At 37.6% G+C, this 14,431-nt stretch overlaps 1 protein-coding gene across 2 annotated transcripts in view; it reads right to left on the reverse strand.

The window, feature by feature from the left end:
- Positions 1-14,431, reverse strand: part of GRM3 (glutamate metabotropic receptor 3) — a 228,596-nt gene that overhangs the window by 26,727 nt on the left and 187,438 nt on the right. For both annotated transcript variants that reach the window (XM_054558904.1, NM_001132231.1), the window contains 1 exon segment: positions 217-1,283. In XM_054558904.1, the coding sequence (XP_054414879.1) occupies positions 217-1,283 (1,067 nt within the window).

Here is a 14,431-nt window from a genome sequence, read left to right on the forward strand (position 1 = left end):
TCTGTTCCCCTCTGTGCCTAGCACAGTGCTCTGCATGTGGTAAGTACTAATTAAATGCTGTCTACATACATAATTAATTTTAATATACAGGCTCATCATGGCATTTGAAATTACCCAACTCGTTGAGATGAAATAAAAGGAGTCTATTTTAAATACTACACAAGAAACACTGGCAGGAGAAAGAATAAGAAAAATAAGAAACAATCAAAGACTTACTCTGTAGTCACTTGATGTCACATAAAATATAGGGAGGAAGGCCAACCAGATGATGCACGTGGTGTACATGGTAAAACCTATGAACTTAGCTTCGTTGAAATTTTCTGGGCACTTCCGCGTTTTGAAGGCGTACACAGTGCATAAGATCACCAGGATCACATCGTAGGTAAGAGAGATCAACATGCTGGAATCTTTGACATTGCATTTTAGGATGACTGTTTCCCGCTTCTCTGCAAGGGTATACCTCCTGGTGCCTGGGGCCTCCAGGATGAGCCACACAGACACCATCACTATTTGCACCAGGATCAGACCCAGGCAGATGAAAACCTGCGAACTGGGGCTGATGAATTTTGGCCTCTGAGCGCCATTCTTGACCCCATCGAAGATGCGGGCAATGCAGTTTGTCTTGGTCAGCAGGGCTGAGTAACAGATAGCGAAGGAACTCCCCAGCCCGAGTCGGCGCAATGCACAGATGACTGGTGATGGCTTGGCAATGAAGAAGAATGTCATGCAGTATGACAGGCCAACCCCAAACAATAAGATGTAGCAGAGTTCTCGGCCCGATGCTTTGACCAAGGGTGTGTTGTTGTGCTTGATAAAAACAGTTACAACCATGCATGTACACATAAAACCCAGACAGGCAATGGTGACTGGGCCAATGGCCCAGGCGTCTTCCCACCTGATGTAGTCCTCAGGAAGGTCATAGCATCCAGTTAGGTCTGCAGTGGGCCACTGTCCAGGCCCACAATCCATACAGGTAAACTCATCAGCCAGGTATTCGTAGGGTTCACAGGGGATGCAAATCCAGCAGCAGACATCCCCTGGTTGCATATTCTTCATTTCATTGGGGGCACAGGGGTCGCTGCACTGGGAAGTGGGGACTGAGTTCCGGGACCAGTGGATAGAGTCGACATCTAGCGATAAGGTTTCCGCCCAGTGACCAACTTTCAAGTAGGAATACTTTCCACCTACATTTTGGAAATTGAACACGTTGTATCGCCCCATTCCATCTCCAAAAGTGTCAAACTTGACTATGCTATCTGCATCTTTATTTGGGTTGAATGGAGCTGTGATATGTAAAGTGAAAGAAAAAAAAAGAACACTTGTTTAGGTGTCTTATGTGTGATTAGTCAATTACTTTATGCCATACACTGAAATAACAGGAAATGGTGATTCCAAGGCTGTTATTTGGAATAACAGTAGTAGCCATTGAAAGTTACACTTCAAAAGCTACTAAAGTGCTCATGCATTCATACATTCATTCACTTACCATTACTGAGTATCAAAGGGTGCCAAGTACCAGTGATAATCATGAATACAATACAATGCTTATTATGTAACGGGGGGATTTACAAACATGTAGTCATATGTTTTATGGTGGGCATGTATTCCCTTCTTGAAAGACTTCATGATAAGAATTGGACAAAACATTGTGTCTCATTCTTATTACATGTTTATTTATGTACAGCCAATAAAATGTTTCCCATCTTAAATATTTTCATGAAAATATAAAACAGAAAGAATTTTTCTCCTTCAAAACGAAGAACTTTTTTTCATTACAGATGCATGATATGAGTCTTTTCAATAGTTCAGATGATTCAGAAAGAAAAAAATTTAAACTACCTATCATACTTCAACTCTAATAGTTTAATATTTTGGATATTAAATTTAATATTGACATTAATTCTGACTACATATATGCATGTGTCTATATACAGCATGCTCATATTCAGACAAATACATACAACCTAGCTGTATGTAGAATCTAGGTAAGTAGACTTTGAAATTTCCTAAGTGAACAGGGTCAGTAGCACTCAGCCAAATGGGCCACCCTCAACCCTGTCTCTTTCTTACAGGATTCTGCAAGTCCCTAAGAGCAGAAGCTCTCTGAGCATACATGCTTCCTCTCTTCCAGCTGCGGCTCATCATGTCTGTCTTGCCAACATAACCACCCCTCTGATCACCCATTTCTATGCCACGTACTCTGTTCTACTACTGTGTGCTTCTATTTCACTGCTGATCTTTACTCTTTTCTTAGAATTAGAAGACAAATGTTGCTGATACCTATGTGACACATAGAGAAACTCTATTACTCATGGTAGGCTTGCCTCTGTTGGTAAATAGACCCCAAATTGTTTAGTTCTCCCTCATGTAGCAGTCTAAGATTTTGGTTGCTGGGTGTCCGTCTTTCACATCGTGATTCAAAACCCCAGATTCCTTCCATCTTGAAGCTGTGCCACTGCTTAGTGAAGCTGTGCCCCTGCCTAGGCCCTCCTCTTCATCAGCATCCACCCAGCAGAAGCAGAGAGTAGAAAGAAGGTATGGCACATATTTCTATTCATACTTCATTGATTAGAAATTAGTCACAGGGACACACTCAACCTTAAAAGAGGGTGTAAAAATGTAGCTTAGCTAATGTGCTCAGCTACTTCCGTACTATGGAAAGAGAGATTGGAATTTAGAGGACGCTGCAGTGTCTGACCCTGTGAGTATTAGCTGTCTTTGTTGCCTCACCCGTGAGCTTCATTCCACCTTCTCTGAGGCTCAGGCTGCTCTAGCTTACAGGGAAACACTGTCCAGGAAACACTGTTTAGGAAAAACTGGATCCAGTTATTGTATGGGGTAAAAGAATCCTTCAATGAATTACTTGGGCTCTTGGTAAGAAGAGGACTTTATATTTTACAAAATAGCCCTCTCTTGTCTAAAGGATATAGGTGCCCCTAGAGGGCTGGGTTGGGTAGTTTATAATAAAACCTCATACAAGAATCAAGTTCTGTTATAAATATTATATGCCCAATTTATTATTCACTTATTGTTATTTGTTTCTTTGTAGTGTTCTTGTTATCTCACCCTGCAATTTGACTTTACCAACCTCCACCTCCTTTCTACCACATTTCACAAACCCATCACATATATCTGTTTGTGTCTGTACTCCAGTTGTGAATTGGTTTCAAGTTCATTGTAAGACAGGGTGATGTAGTAGTTGAGTGTGTAGTTTTGGGGTTAGATGGACTTTGTGTGATTCTTGTTTCTGTCTTTTAATAATTGTGCGTCCTTCAGCAAGGACCTTTCTGACTCTGTTTCCTAATTTGCAAATTGGGAATAAGAGTTCTTTTGACAATTTGATGAGATAAATCATAAAACATGGCACAATGCCTGGCACACAGTAAGCACTTAAGATATATGTTAGTGATAATGATAATAAAAGTAATAAAAAGAACTTCATGAAAAAGGAAAGCTGCTCATAAAAGTGAGACCTACTGAGAGACAGGGAGGGAGAAGATGGGAGGAGGGAGATGTTATTCAATTCTACCTACTGCTTTATCCAAACCTCACTTCTGACCCAATCCAGACCCTGCTCCTCCATCCTTTTCCCCACACTTCCATTAGTAGGCATGATTATACTTAGCTATTGCTTTGTAATGTATATTTTTACTTAGTGAAATATTGAGAATTTTTTTTTAAGATTAACCTTTTAATAAATTATCTTTATTTTCAATAGCTGTATACTATTATCTTGTACCTAAGTACCAAGCTACTTAAATATTCTTATAGTTTTAACATTTATGTTGTTTCTAAGGTTTTCCCTTTATAAACCTCATTATCTAGTTATTTACTTAGAGCAAATTCATAGAAGAAAAACTGTCGGGTCAAAGCATAGGTTCTTTAAAAATTTAGCTACAGATTACCAGCTTGCCAAGGAAAGGTGTTTTTTGTTTGTTGTTTGGTTTTGTTTTACCAACTAATACTCCCAAGAACATTGTATGGGAATGTCCATTCTCCACAATCTTACTAACCTTGGGTATTTTTATCTTTTTAATAATTGACAAACTGACAGGAAACACATCTTATTTTAATCTGTGTTTATTTCTTTGACTTTCAGAGGGTCTGGTTATATTTTAATATTTTTTTAAATTATATGTATTTATTTTGTGAATTTCTGGTTCACACATTTTTCACTTGTTTTCTTTTGGGATGTTTATATGTTTTTAAAAATTAATATGTAGGCCAGGTGTGATGGCTCACATCTGTTATCCCAGAATTTTGGGAGGCTGAGGTAGGTGGATCGCTTGAGCTCAGGAGTTCAGGACCAACCTGGGCAATGTGATGAAACCTCATCTCTACCAAAAACACAAAAAGTTAGCAGGGTGTAGTGGCACATGCCTGTGGTCCCAGCTACTCAGGAGGCTGAGGTGGGAGGATCACTTAAGTCTGGGAGGCAGAGGTTGCAGTGAGCCAAGATTGTGTCACTGTACTCCAACCTGAGTGACAGAGTGAGATCCCATCTCAAAATTAAAAAAAAAAAAAGTAAGAGTTGTATATAAACTGGACATATTAACTGCTTGTCGTATATGTATATATATGTTGGAAAGATTCTTCTAACTTTGTGCTTTTTCCCAAACAGATTGCTAAAATCTTAGGTAACTGATTCTATCCATCTCTTTCTTATAACTACTAGTTTACTTATCAGTCCAAAAAATCCTTTCCTACTCCAAGATTATTAAGATATTTATCTAAACTTTTTTCTACTACTTTTATGGCTTTCTTTTTTATATTCAAAAATTTAATGCACTTCAAATTTACTTTAAAGTATGAGTTAGGATTTCAATTCATTTTTTTCTCAAATGGCTAACAATTTAAATACTAAATAATAAAATATTGTACACCTTTTTAAATGTATATTACCATACAATAATTTATAAGTGAAAATTATAAAGTACTAAGTTAATAATTTTCCACTGATTCATAATACTTGTCATATATTAAATCCCTGATACCCAAATTTTTATACCATTTCTTGTTTCTCTTGGTCTCTTTCCACAGTTGTATGGTCATTTTATAACTACCACAGTATTATACTAAATTTTAGTATTGGTTAGGACAAGTGAACAAAGGAGTTGAAACATTATTACTATATTTTCAGGTATAGTAATCAATATCAGAATTCTTATGTCACATAAAACTAAATTTGTTTATTCTATGATTAGAGAAAGTTCATTAAGAATTTTAGGAACTCCTTTCATGTTACAAATAAGAAAAATATTGAATATTTTAACTCATTTGATATCAGATGTAAGAATAAGAACTCTCAGGTTCTTACTGTGTTATTAATTTCATTATTCTCAAGTATGCACCCAACCTCTACCAATGTTCAGTTGATGTTATTAGATAATTTCTGGTAAGCACTTCTAAAGTAATATGTTTTATATCTTTAAATAATTCACTGTTCTCATAGCAATTTTTGAATATAAAGTTCTTAAAATTAGTATACTTAACAAACAATAAAACTGATTGAAAGAGACTAAAACAACCAGAAAATAAAAAAAAAAAATGGAGAAAGCAGAGCAATGCAGGATGTGAAAGTCAAAGTCTTCAAAACATTAATATGCTCAAGAGAGATAAGTGAAGATATTGCATCCATGAGGTAGGCACAAGATATCCTTAAAATGAATATTCAGAGAACAAGAATGAGCTTTTGGAAGGGAAATAGCAGAAATAGAATTAACATAAAGACTGAAAGATAAATTTGAGAAAAATCTCAAAGTTTGACCAAAATGCTGTGATGGCAAGTAGAAAATACAACAGGAAAAGAATTACTCTGTGGAATTTCAACATGTAACCAACAAGAGTTCCAGAAAGAGAAAACAGAGGGTAAACATTATTGAAAGGCAAAGTGAACACCAGTGAAGAGTAGACTTAGCTTGGGGAAGGATGAAGCAAGAAACTTTTCTGATTTCTTATAAGTGTGTTTATATTCATGGAAAAACTATGTACATGTATTATTTTGATAGAAAAGAAATTATAAAGTTAAAATAGTATAAAGATAATTAAGCAAGGTCAGGCAGAGTAGCTTTAAAGTAAATAAATTACAAAAATAATGCTGCTGCAAATATTGGAACAACTGCTTGAAAAGTGGGTGGTGAATAAACAAACGCTACTTTTGGTGGAATTTTATTTTTTAATACATTTACCTTTTACTAAATTTGTTTTGTTAAATGTGTAAAATATGTAACAAAATTCAGTCTAGTTTCTAAATCCTTCAAATACATAAAACAAATTACTTCAAATGCATACATTACGAATTCTAAACAAAAAAAAGCCATTTTGAGAAGAAATGCCCTGCTCCTTAGCTTGTAATAAAGATTCTTAGGTTGCTGTGTCTGTACTAGAATGAGAAAGAATAAAATAAGAACCAAGAAGAAAAAGGTGAACCACATCTGTCAAATATTCCACATGTGAGAAAAAATCCTGTTCTTGAATGGTTATTTTGAACGCAATGGCAACATTGACCTGGGTAATGAGGAAGCAAGTAAGAAAAGCAAGCTGTCAGGTGCTGCTGGAGTGGCTTCAAGTGGCAGAGAGCTTGAAGCCCTAGTGTATTGATCCTGTTGCCTTCCTGGTGCATTTAGAGTTGCCTCTAAGTCAAATGACTCACTAGGAAAATAGAACCCTGTGAACTGAAACCATGATTCTCCAGCAATCAGTTGTATAGTTCTTTAGCGTGAAGAAACTCCAGGGAATTTGCTGTTTTTCAAGTTAAGTCTCACCATGAGAGTAAGCATCATTAGAAATGGAAAAATACATCACTTCACCTTTCACTGGTGTTGCAATAGCATGAAAGAACCCAAACTAGAAGGGGAAAAAAAAGAACAACCAGGAAGATGGAAGAATTTTTTATAAAAGACTTACAACCGTCTCCAAACTCTAATTTCAAGCTCCTCATCACTCGGGTGCTTCAAAATCAGGTCTTCACTTTCAGAAGGAGTCGGATGTGGCTTTGGGTCAGGAGAATCGTTTCTCGGGTTAGCTCATTATCCAATTAGTTCTGACCCCTGTTTCGAATGGGAACTTGGCTTGAATACCAAGGTGACCAGTCCTCCTAGGAATCATTTGGTAGAGAGGCAGCAAGTCTATACCTTAAAGATATCATAAGTCAATGGCAGGAGAAATTAAATTCATTCTTTATTTTTTTCTTCTCAGACAGAAGTCCAATTAAGGTAAGAGAATAGTGTGGCTCTTAGGCCTTCAGTAAAGGGAATATTACCTCCACTGCTTGGGTTCACATTCATAAACACTGATAAAGATTGCAAAAGCTACTAGCAGTGGCCGGGCACAGTGGCTGACTCCTGTAATCCCAGCACTTTGGGAGGCTGAGGCAGGCGGATCACCTGAGGTCAGGAGTTCAAGACCAGCCTGGACAAAATGGTGAAGCCCCTGTCTCTACTAAAAATACAAAATATTACCTGGGTGTGGTGGCACACCTGTAGTCCCGGCTCCGTGCCGTGGGGGGCTGAGGCAGAAGAATCGCTTGAACCCGGGAGGCAGGGGTTGCAGTGAGCTGAGATCGCGCCATTGCACTCCAGCCTGGGCAACAGGAGTGAAACTCCAACTCAAAAAAAAAAAAAAAAAAAAAAAAAGGGCTACAAGCAGGAACATGGCTCCAATTTTACAACCAGGGCCTCATTAACGTTTCTGTGAACTAATCTGATGAATCAGAATTAAGATATAGGTGAAAGACAGTGTCATCTCCCTGGAAAGACTGTTAGAAGTCAAGAGGTAAAGAAACCAAAATCCTTTGGTTAGAGCAAACAAAATCTTTTACGAACCTCATGCAGCAAGAAGATAGGAAAGAATAAGAATGAATCACTGGCTGTCAGTAATTAGTTTACTTACTGATTAGGAACAAAATCACTGAAGCCTTTCTCACAGTCATCAGCTGAGTGTAACAGCTGGAACAAAGCACCACTTAGATGTCTTCGGTGCTCAGTCTTACGTGTGGAAAACACTCAGTAAATACCTAACATGTCACAGAGAAAGTGAATGTTTGAGAAAAGATACTGAAATAGCTTTTTTTTTTTTTTTTTTTTTTTTTTTTTTTTTACGGTGCTATGACTTTTGAAGAGGACTCTCTTCAGTTCCCTTGAAATGTTACCATGGTTAGTCTTCATTATAGATTTTACTGGTTTTCCTATCTAGATTCTGCATATTATTGTTGAAATTGTCAAGACTCCAGGCAACTCAGAAACAATCTACTCTCAGACTAAGAATGAAGAATGGGGAGGTAGGGGCATAGGGAAAATAGAAATGAGTGGAAATTATGGAGATTCCAATCCTCCTACCCGCAATTCAGGGGACAGGGCTAACCTGATTTATTGGAGCTGAAAGTCCATAGTGGTCATTGAATCTTTGCTTAGGGACTTTCTTTAATGTGAACTAGAGATACTATCACATTTTTTTCCTACCTTCTTTTCCCCAACTCTTGCCCTCTTCATTACACAGTGTACTGCTTTTTTCTCATCTGCTCTAATAAGTGTTTAGATTTTTAAAAATTTTCATTGAATTTTAATGCATACTAAAAAAAGCATTTTGAAAAAGTGGGTTATCATGAAGTGAACATACATATGTAACATTGTGACTGTTAAGAAACAGCATTACCAGTTCCCTTGTTTCCATCCCTATCATTCCACCCTTCCTCAGCTCCAAAGGCAATCACTATCTTACTTTCTACAACCATTGTATTAGCGTGTTAGGGCTGCCATAACGAAGTACCACAAACTGAGTGGCTTGAGATGACAGAGATTTATTGTCTCATGGTCTGCCTGAAATCAAGGTGTCAGCAAGGTTGGTTTCTTCTGAGGGCTGTGAGGGAGAATCTCTCCCATGCCTCTCTCTTAGCTCATGGTGGTATGCCAGCAATCTTCGGTGTCCCTTGGCTTGTTAATGCATTACTCTCATCTTCCACATTCACAAAGCATTCTCCTTGTGTCTCTGTGTTTATATTTTCCCTTTTTGTAAGAGCACCAGCCATATTGGACTGGGGCCCACCCTAATGACCTTATTTTAACTTGGTTACTGTATAAGCACTATTCCCAAATAAGGTCATATTGTGAGATACTAGGGTTATGACTTCAAAATATCTGTTTTTGGGGAACACAATTCAACCCATAACAACCACAGACTATTTTGCCTGATATTGAACTTTATATTAATGTAAGTATGTATTATTTTGTATCTAACATCTTTTGCTCAAAATTAACCTTTATGAAATTCATTCATCATGTAGTGATGAGGAGCTCTAGTTTATTTTTATTGATGCATAGTATTTTATCATATGATGTGCCACAATTTATCCATTCTTTTGTTGGTGGACATTTAAAAAAAAATTTTCTTTCAATTTTTAGCTTATATAAACAATGATCTATCTTTAGCTGGGTTATCCTAGAAGCAAACCCCAAGACTAAATTTGAGTTCAAGTAGTTGATTTGGGAGGTTATAGGGCAATGGAGAAATAAGACAAACAGGAATGAATCCAATACAGGATGTGTCAATGACCAAGTTACTGCTGAGGGCAAGTGGGTCTCAGCCTCACTGGGGCCTTGTGGGAGACAGTGGAATGGAAATTGGGACATAAAACCCCAGCTGACTCATCAGCTCGGATGGGACAACTCTAATTTGTCATTGGTTTATGGTAGAGTGGTAACTTCATGGCATTTTTGGTATGTTCTCTATAGGTAGAGCCTGTCTGACCAGACAAAGCTCTCTGGCAGAGAGTCACAGATACTTCTATTGAGAAGGCATTGGCATGTCTGAGAATAGTGAGTGGTAAGAAGATACAAGTGAGGCACTGACAGCATTTTCTACGTGCTACCTTGAAGACTCTTGTATATAAATTTTGGGATATACATATATAAGCATAGCTCATTTTATTGTACTTTGCTTTATTGTGCTTCACAGATATTACTTTTTTGTTTTGTTTTACAAATTGGAAGTTTGTAGCAACCCTGCATCGAACAAGTCTATCAGTACCATTTTTCCAACAGCATGCGCTCACTTCATGTGTCTGTGTCACTTTCTGGCAACTCCTCTTGCAATATTTCAACTTTTTCATTATTATTATATCTGTAATGGTGATCTGTGATCAGTGATCTTTGATGCTATTATTACAAATGTTTTCAGGTGCCGCAAACTGTACCCAGGTCAGATGGTGATCTTAATAAATGTTGTGATTGCTGATTCTGATTGCTTCACTGACTGGCCATTCCCCTATCTCTCTCCCTTGCCTCAGGCCTCCTAGTCCCTGAGACACAACAATATTTACATTAGGCCAGTTAATGACCTTATGATGGTCTATAAGTGTTCAAGTGAAAGAAAGTATCGCTTAAAGTCAAAAGCTAGAGAGGATTAAGCTTAGGAAGGCATGTTGAAAGCTGAGATAGGCTCAAAACTAGCCCTCTTGCACCAGTTAAGCAAGTTGTGAATGCAAAAGAAAAGTTCTTGAAGGAAATTAAAAGTGCAACTCCAGCAAACACACAAATGGTAAGAAAGTGAAAGAGTCTTATTGCTGATATGGAGAAAGTTTTACTTGTCTGGATAGAAGATCAAATCAGATACAAGATTCCCTTAAACCAAAGCCTAATCCAGCTCAAAGTCCTAATTATCTTCAATTATTTGAAGTCTGAGAAAGGTGACGGAATTACAGGAGAAAAAGCTAGGAGAGGATGGTTCATGAGACTTTGAAGGGCTCAAGACTTCAGTGGAGGAAGTCACTGCAGATGAGGTGGAAATAGCAAGAAAACCAGAATTAGAAGTGGAGCCTGAAGATGTGGCTGAATTGCTGCAAACTAAATGATCAAACTAAAACAGATGAGGGGTTGCTTTTTATGGATGAGCAAAGAAAGTGGTTTCATGAGATAGAATCCACACCTGGTGAAGAAGCCGTGAACACTGTTGAAATGACAAGAGAGGATTTAGAATATTACATAAACTTAGTTGATAAAGCAGTGGCAGGATTTGAGAGAACTGACTCCAATTTTGAAAGTTCTATTGTGGGTAAAATGCTGTCAAACAGCATCACACGCTACAGAGAAATCTTGCGAAAGGAAGATGCAATTATTGTGGCAAACTTCCTTGTTTTCTTATTTTCAGAAACTGCCACAGTCACCTCAGTCTTCAGCAACCACCACCCTAATCAGTCAGCAGCCATCAACACTGAGGCAAGACCGTCAATCAACAAAAAGAGTATGGCTTGCTAAAGGCTGAGATGATTGTTAGCATTTTTTAGCAATAAAGTATTGTTAAATTAAGGTATATACATTGTTTTTAATACATAATGCTACTGTACACTTAATAAACTACAGTATAGTGTAAATATAACTTTTATATGCACTGGAAACCAAAAAATTTATGTAACTTGCTTTATTGTGAATTTTGCTTTATTGCAATGGCCTAGAACTGAATGTAAAATATTTCTGAAATATGCCTATATATGTGCAAAAGTGTGTATATGTGTATATAGTGTGTATGTATTTGTATATAATAGTAAAATTGTATGTGAGTTTCAGTTGCTTCATATGCTTAATAATGATGTCATTTAATTTTAGATATTTGAGTGAAAATGTACCGGTATCTCATTGTGAATTTTTTGGTAGTTAATTTGCATTCCCCAATGCCTAATAATATTGAGCACCTTTTCATAAGTCAATCAAATGTCTATAAATACTCTTTTATAAAGTACCTTTTCCAGTCCACTTGTATTGGATTTTTTTTTTTTTTTTTTTTGATACGGAGGTTTGCTCAGTCTCCCAGGCTGGAGTGCAGTGGCATGATCTCGGCTCACTGCAAGCTCTGCCTCCCAGGTTCACGCCATTCTCCTGCCTCAGCCTCCCGAGTAGCTGGGACTACAGGCGCCCACCACCACGCCCAGCTAATTTTTTGTATTTTTAGTAGAGACAGGGTTTCACCGTGTTAGCCAGGATGGTCTCCATCTCCTGACCTTGTGATCCGCCCACCTTGGCCTCCCAAAGTGCTGGGGTTACAGGCGTGAGCCACCGCGCCCAGCGTGGATTTTTCTCTCTTTTAAAAATTTGACAGTGGGCGTGGTGGCTCATGCCTGTAATCCCAGCACTTTGGGAGGTGGATCACCTGAGGTCAGGAGTTTAAGACCATCCTGGCCGACATAGTGAAACTTCGTCTGTACTAAAAATACTAAAATTAGCTGGGCATGGTGGTGGGCGCCTGTAATAACAGCTACTGGGGAGGCTGGGGCAGGAGAATCGCTTGAATGCGGGAGGCAGAGGTTGCAGTGAGCCGAGATTGGGCCATTGCACTCCAGCCTGGGGGACAAGAGCAAAACTCTGTCTCAAAAAAAAAAAAAAAGGGGGGGATTTATATGAGTTTTTTATATTTTCCAGATATGAGTACTTTTCAGATATATGTGTTGTGAATATCTACCCTGTGGCTTACCTTTTCACCTGCTTCTTAGTTTTGTCCAATAAACATAAATTCTAAAATTTAATGCCCAGTACAGTCTTTATTTTTAATGCCCCCAATTTCTTAATTTTAATGCCAATTTCCAATTTATGAATTATTTACTTTATGGCTAAAACTTTTAGCATTCTGTTTAAGAAATCTTTACCTATTTCAAGATTATAAATATATAATTCTAAAATGTGAGGATTTCAGGTACTGAAAAACATTTCAGAAGAATATTGTATCTTTAAGGTATCAGCTCTCCCTTTGTGCTGACATAGTGTGTTGTGCGTTTGACCTTAAGGAAACAGACTATAATATGTTGGAAAGATATTCAGTGTGTGCCCATCTCTTTGCTATTCCTAAGCCTCTCCAGAACAGGGATGATTTCTCATTCAACTTTGTACTCTCATTAAGGAACACTGGACACATTGTTTCCTAAACAATTAGACTCATTAGAATCATCTCAGGAACTTAAAAATCATGCTAATGCCTGAGTCATAATACAGGCCAATTAAATGTGAATCTTAAGGGCCTTAACACTTGTATATATTATTATGTAGCCAAGGGGGTGGGGGAATTGCAGCCTCTAGCAGGTGACGCCAGGGATGTTGCTGAACATCCCATAATATGCAAGACACACCCTCAGAACAAATACATATCTGGCCCAAAATGTCAATAGTGCTGAAGCTGAGAAACCTTGGTCTAGGGTAATAAATATTTGTATTTCTAGATATATTTTGAAAAGCTCAACCCTTTATGAAAATGGAAAATATCTATGCCTGATAAATTCCTTATGGTGTCACCATATTGAGGTTACTATTACCTAGTCTTGTTTTCTCACTATAGTCATTTCCAGCTTATACACTTCCTTGAATATGTGGAGTACTCTCCTTTCCCCGCTCATTAGCCGTTTCAATTATGTTTCACTCCTCCCACCTTACCCCAACAGTCACTACAGGCCCATTACACACAGATTTTCACAGTCTTTTCTCCCCTTTTAAGAAACCAGTCATCCAGCTGCACATCTCCTCTTTAATCACCTCTTAGGAAAGAAGCAAATTCTTGTCTGCAGCAGGAGCAGAAGATATATATATATAGTCTTCTAGAGCTAACTCACAAGCAAGAATGTCTGTTATTAGTGAGAGTTAAGTGGGGTCTGTATGCAAATTTTCTCCCATTTAATTTATATCCCCAGCACAAACCTGAGCACCCAAGAATACTATGTGACTTTGCAACAGTCTCCAAAATTTTCCAATTTTGTTAAAAGAAATTGTGAATTCTGATGACCAATTTAATCTGTTCTTGCTTTTTAATGTGACTGTCATATAGTAGAGCAAAGATTTTAAAATGTCTTAAAAAGGGGCAAAAAGGCTTTCCCCAAACAAAGTTGGCTAGAAATGCATATCCACGACTTTTTTAAAAAGGCATAAGCATCCCATTGTTCTGTCCTTAAATCACTTTTCCACCTGCTGTGCTAAAGATCTAAGTGCTGCAGAAGAGTGAAATGTGATATGGACAGAAGGTGTGAAAATGGCTGGGAAAATCCCATTCAGAGATGTTCTCAGAAGCCAACCATGCAAACTATTAAAAAGTATTTGAAAATTGGTAGCAGAGTTAATATTCTGAAGAATGCAATCACAGTATCAAGGATACTTAATAAAATGAGCTTTCCCATGTTTAAGCAAACCATAGACTTCTTTATATAAAGAAGCAGAATAGGAAAATTTTATTCAGCCTTCAAGGATGAACTTTCCAAAGACAAGCACAGCAGCTAAGCATGAAATTTCCATGGGTAAGGCAAATTAATTTCTATTTTGTTGTTTTATGAATGCATGGACATGCATTTGACTTTCTGTGTAGTATCACGCAAAGAGAATACAAGGTAAAATAAATGACTTCTCCTGCCAGCATGCTGGTCTATTGTTAAGTTGTCATGTGTTTCCTAAGCCACTGTAGCATAGCT

This window comes from Pongo abelii, chromosome 6 (assembly GCF_028885655.2).
Source record: "Pongo abelii isolate AG06213 chromosome 6, NHGRI_mPonAbe1-v2.0_pri, whole genome shotgun sequence".
Taxonomy (NCBI): domain Eukaryota; kingdom Metazoa; phylum Chordata; class Mammalia; order Primates; family Hominidae; genus Pongo; species Pongo abelii.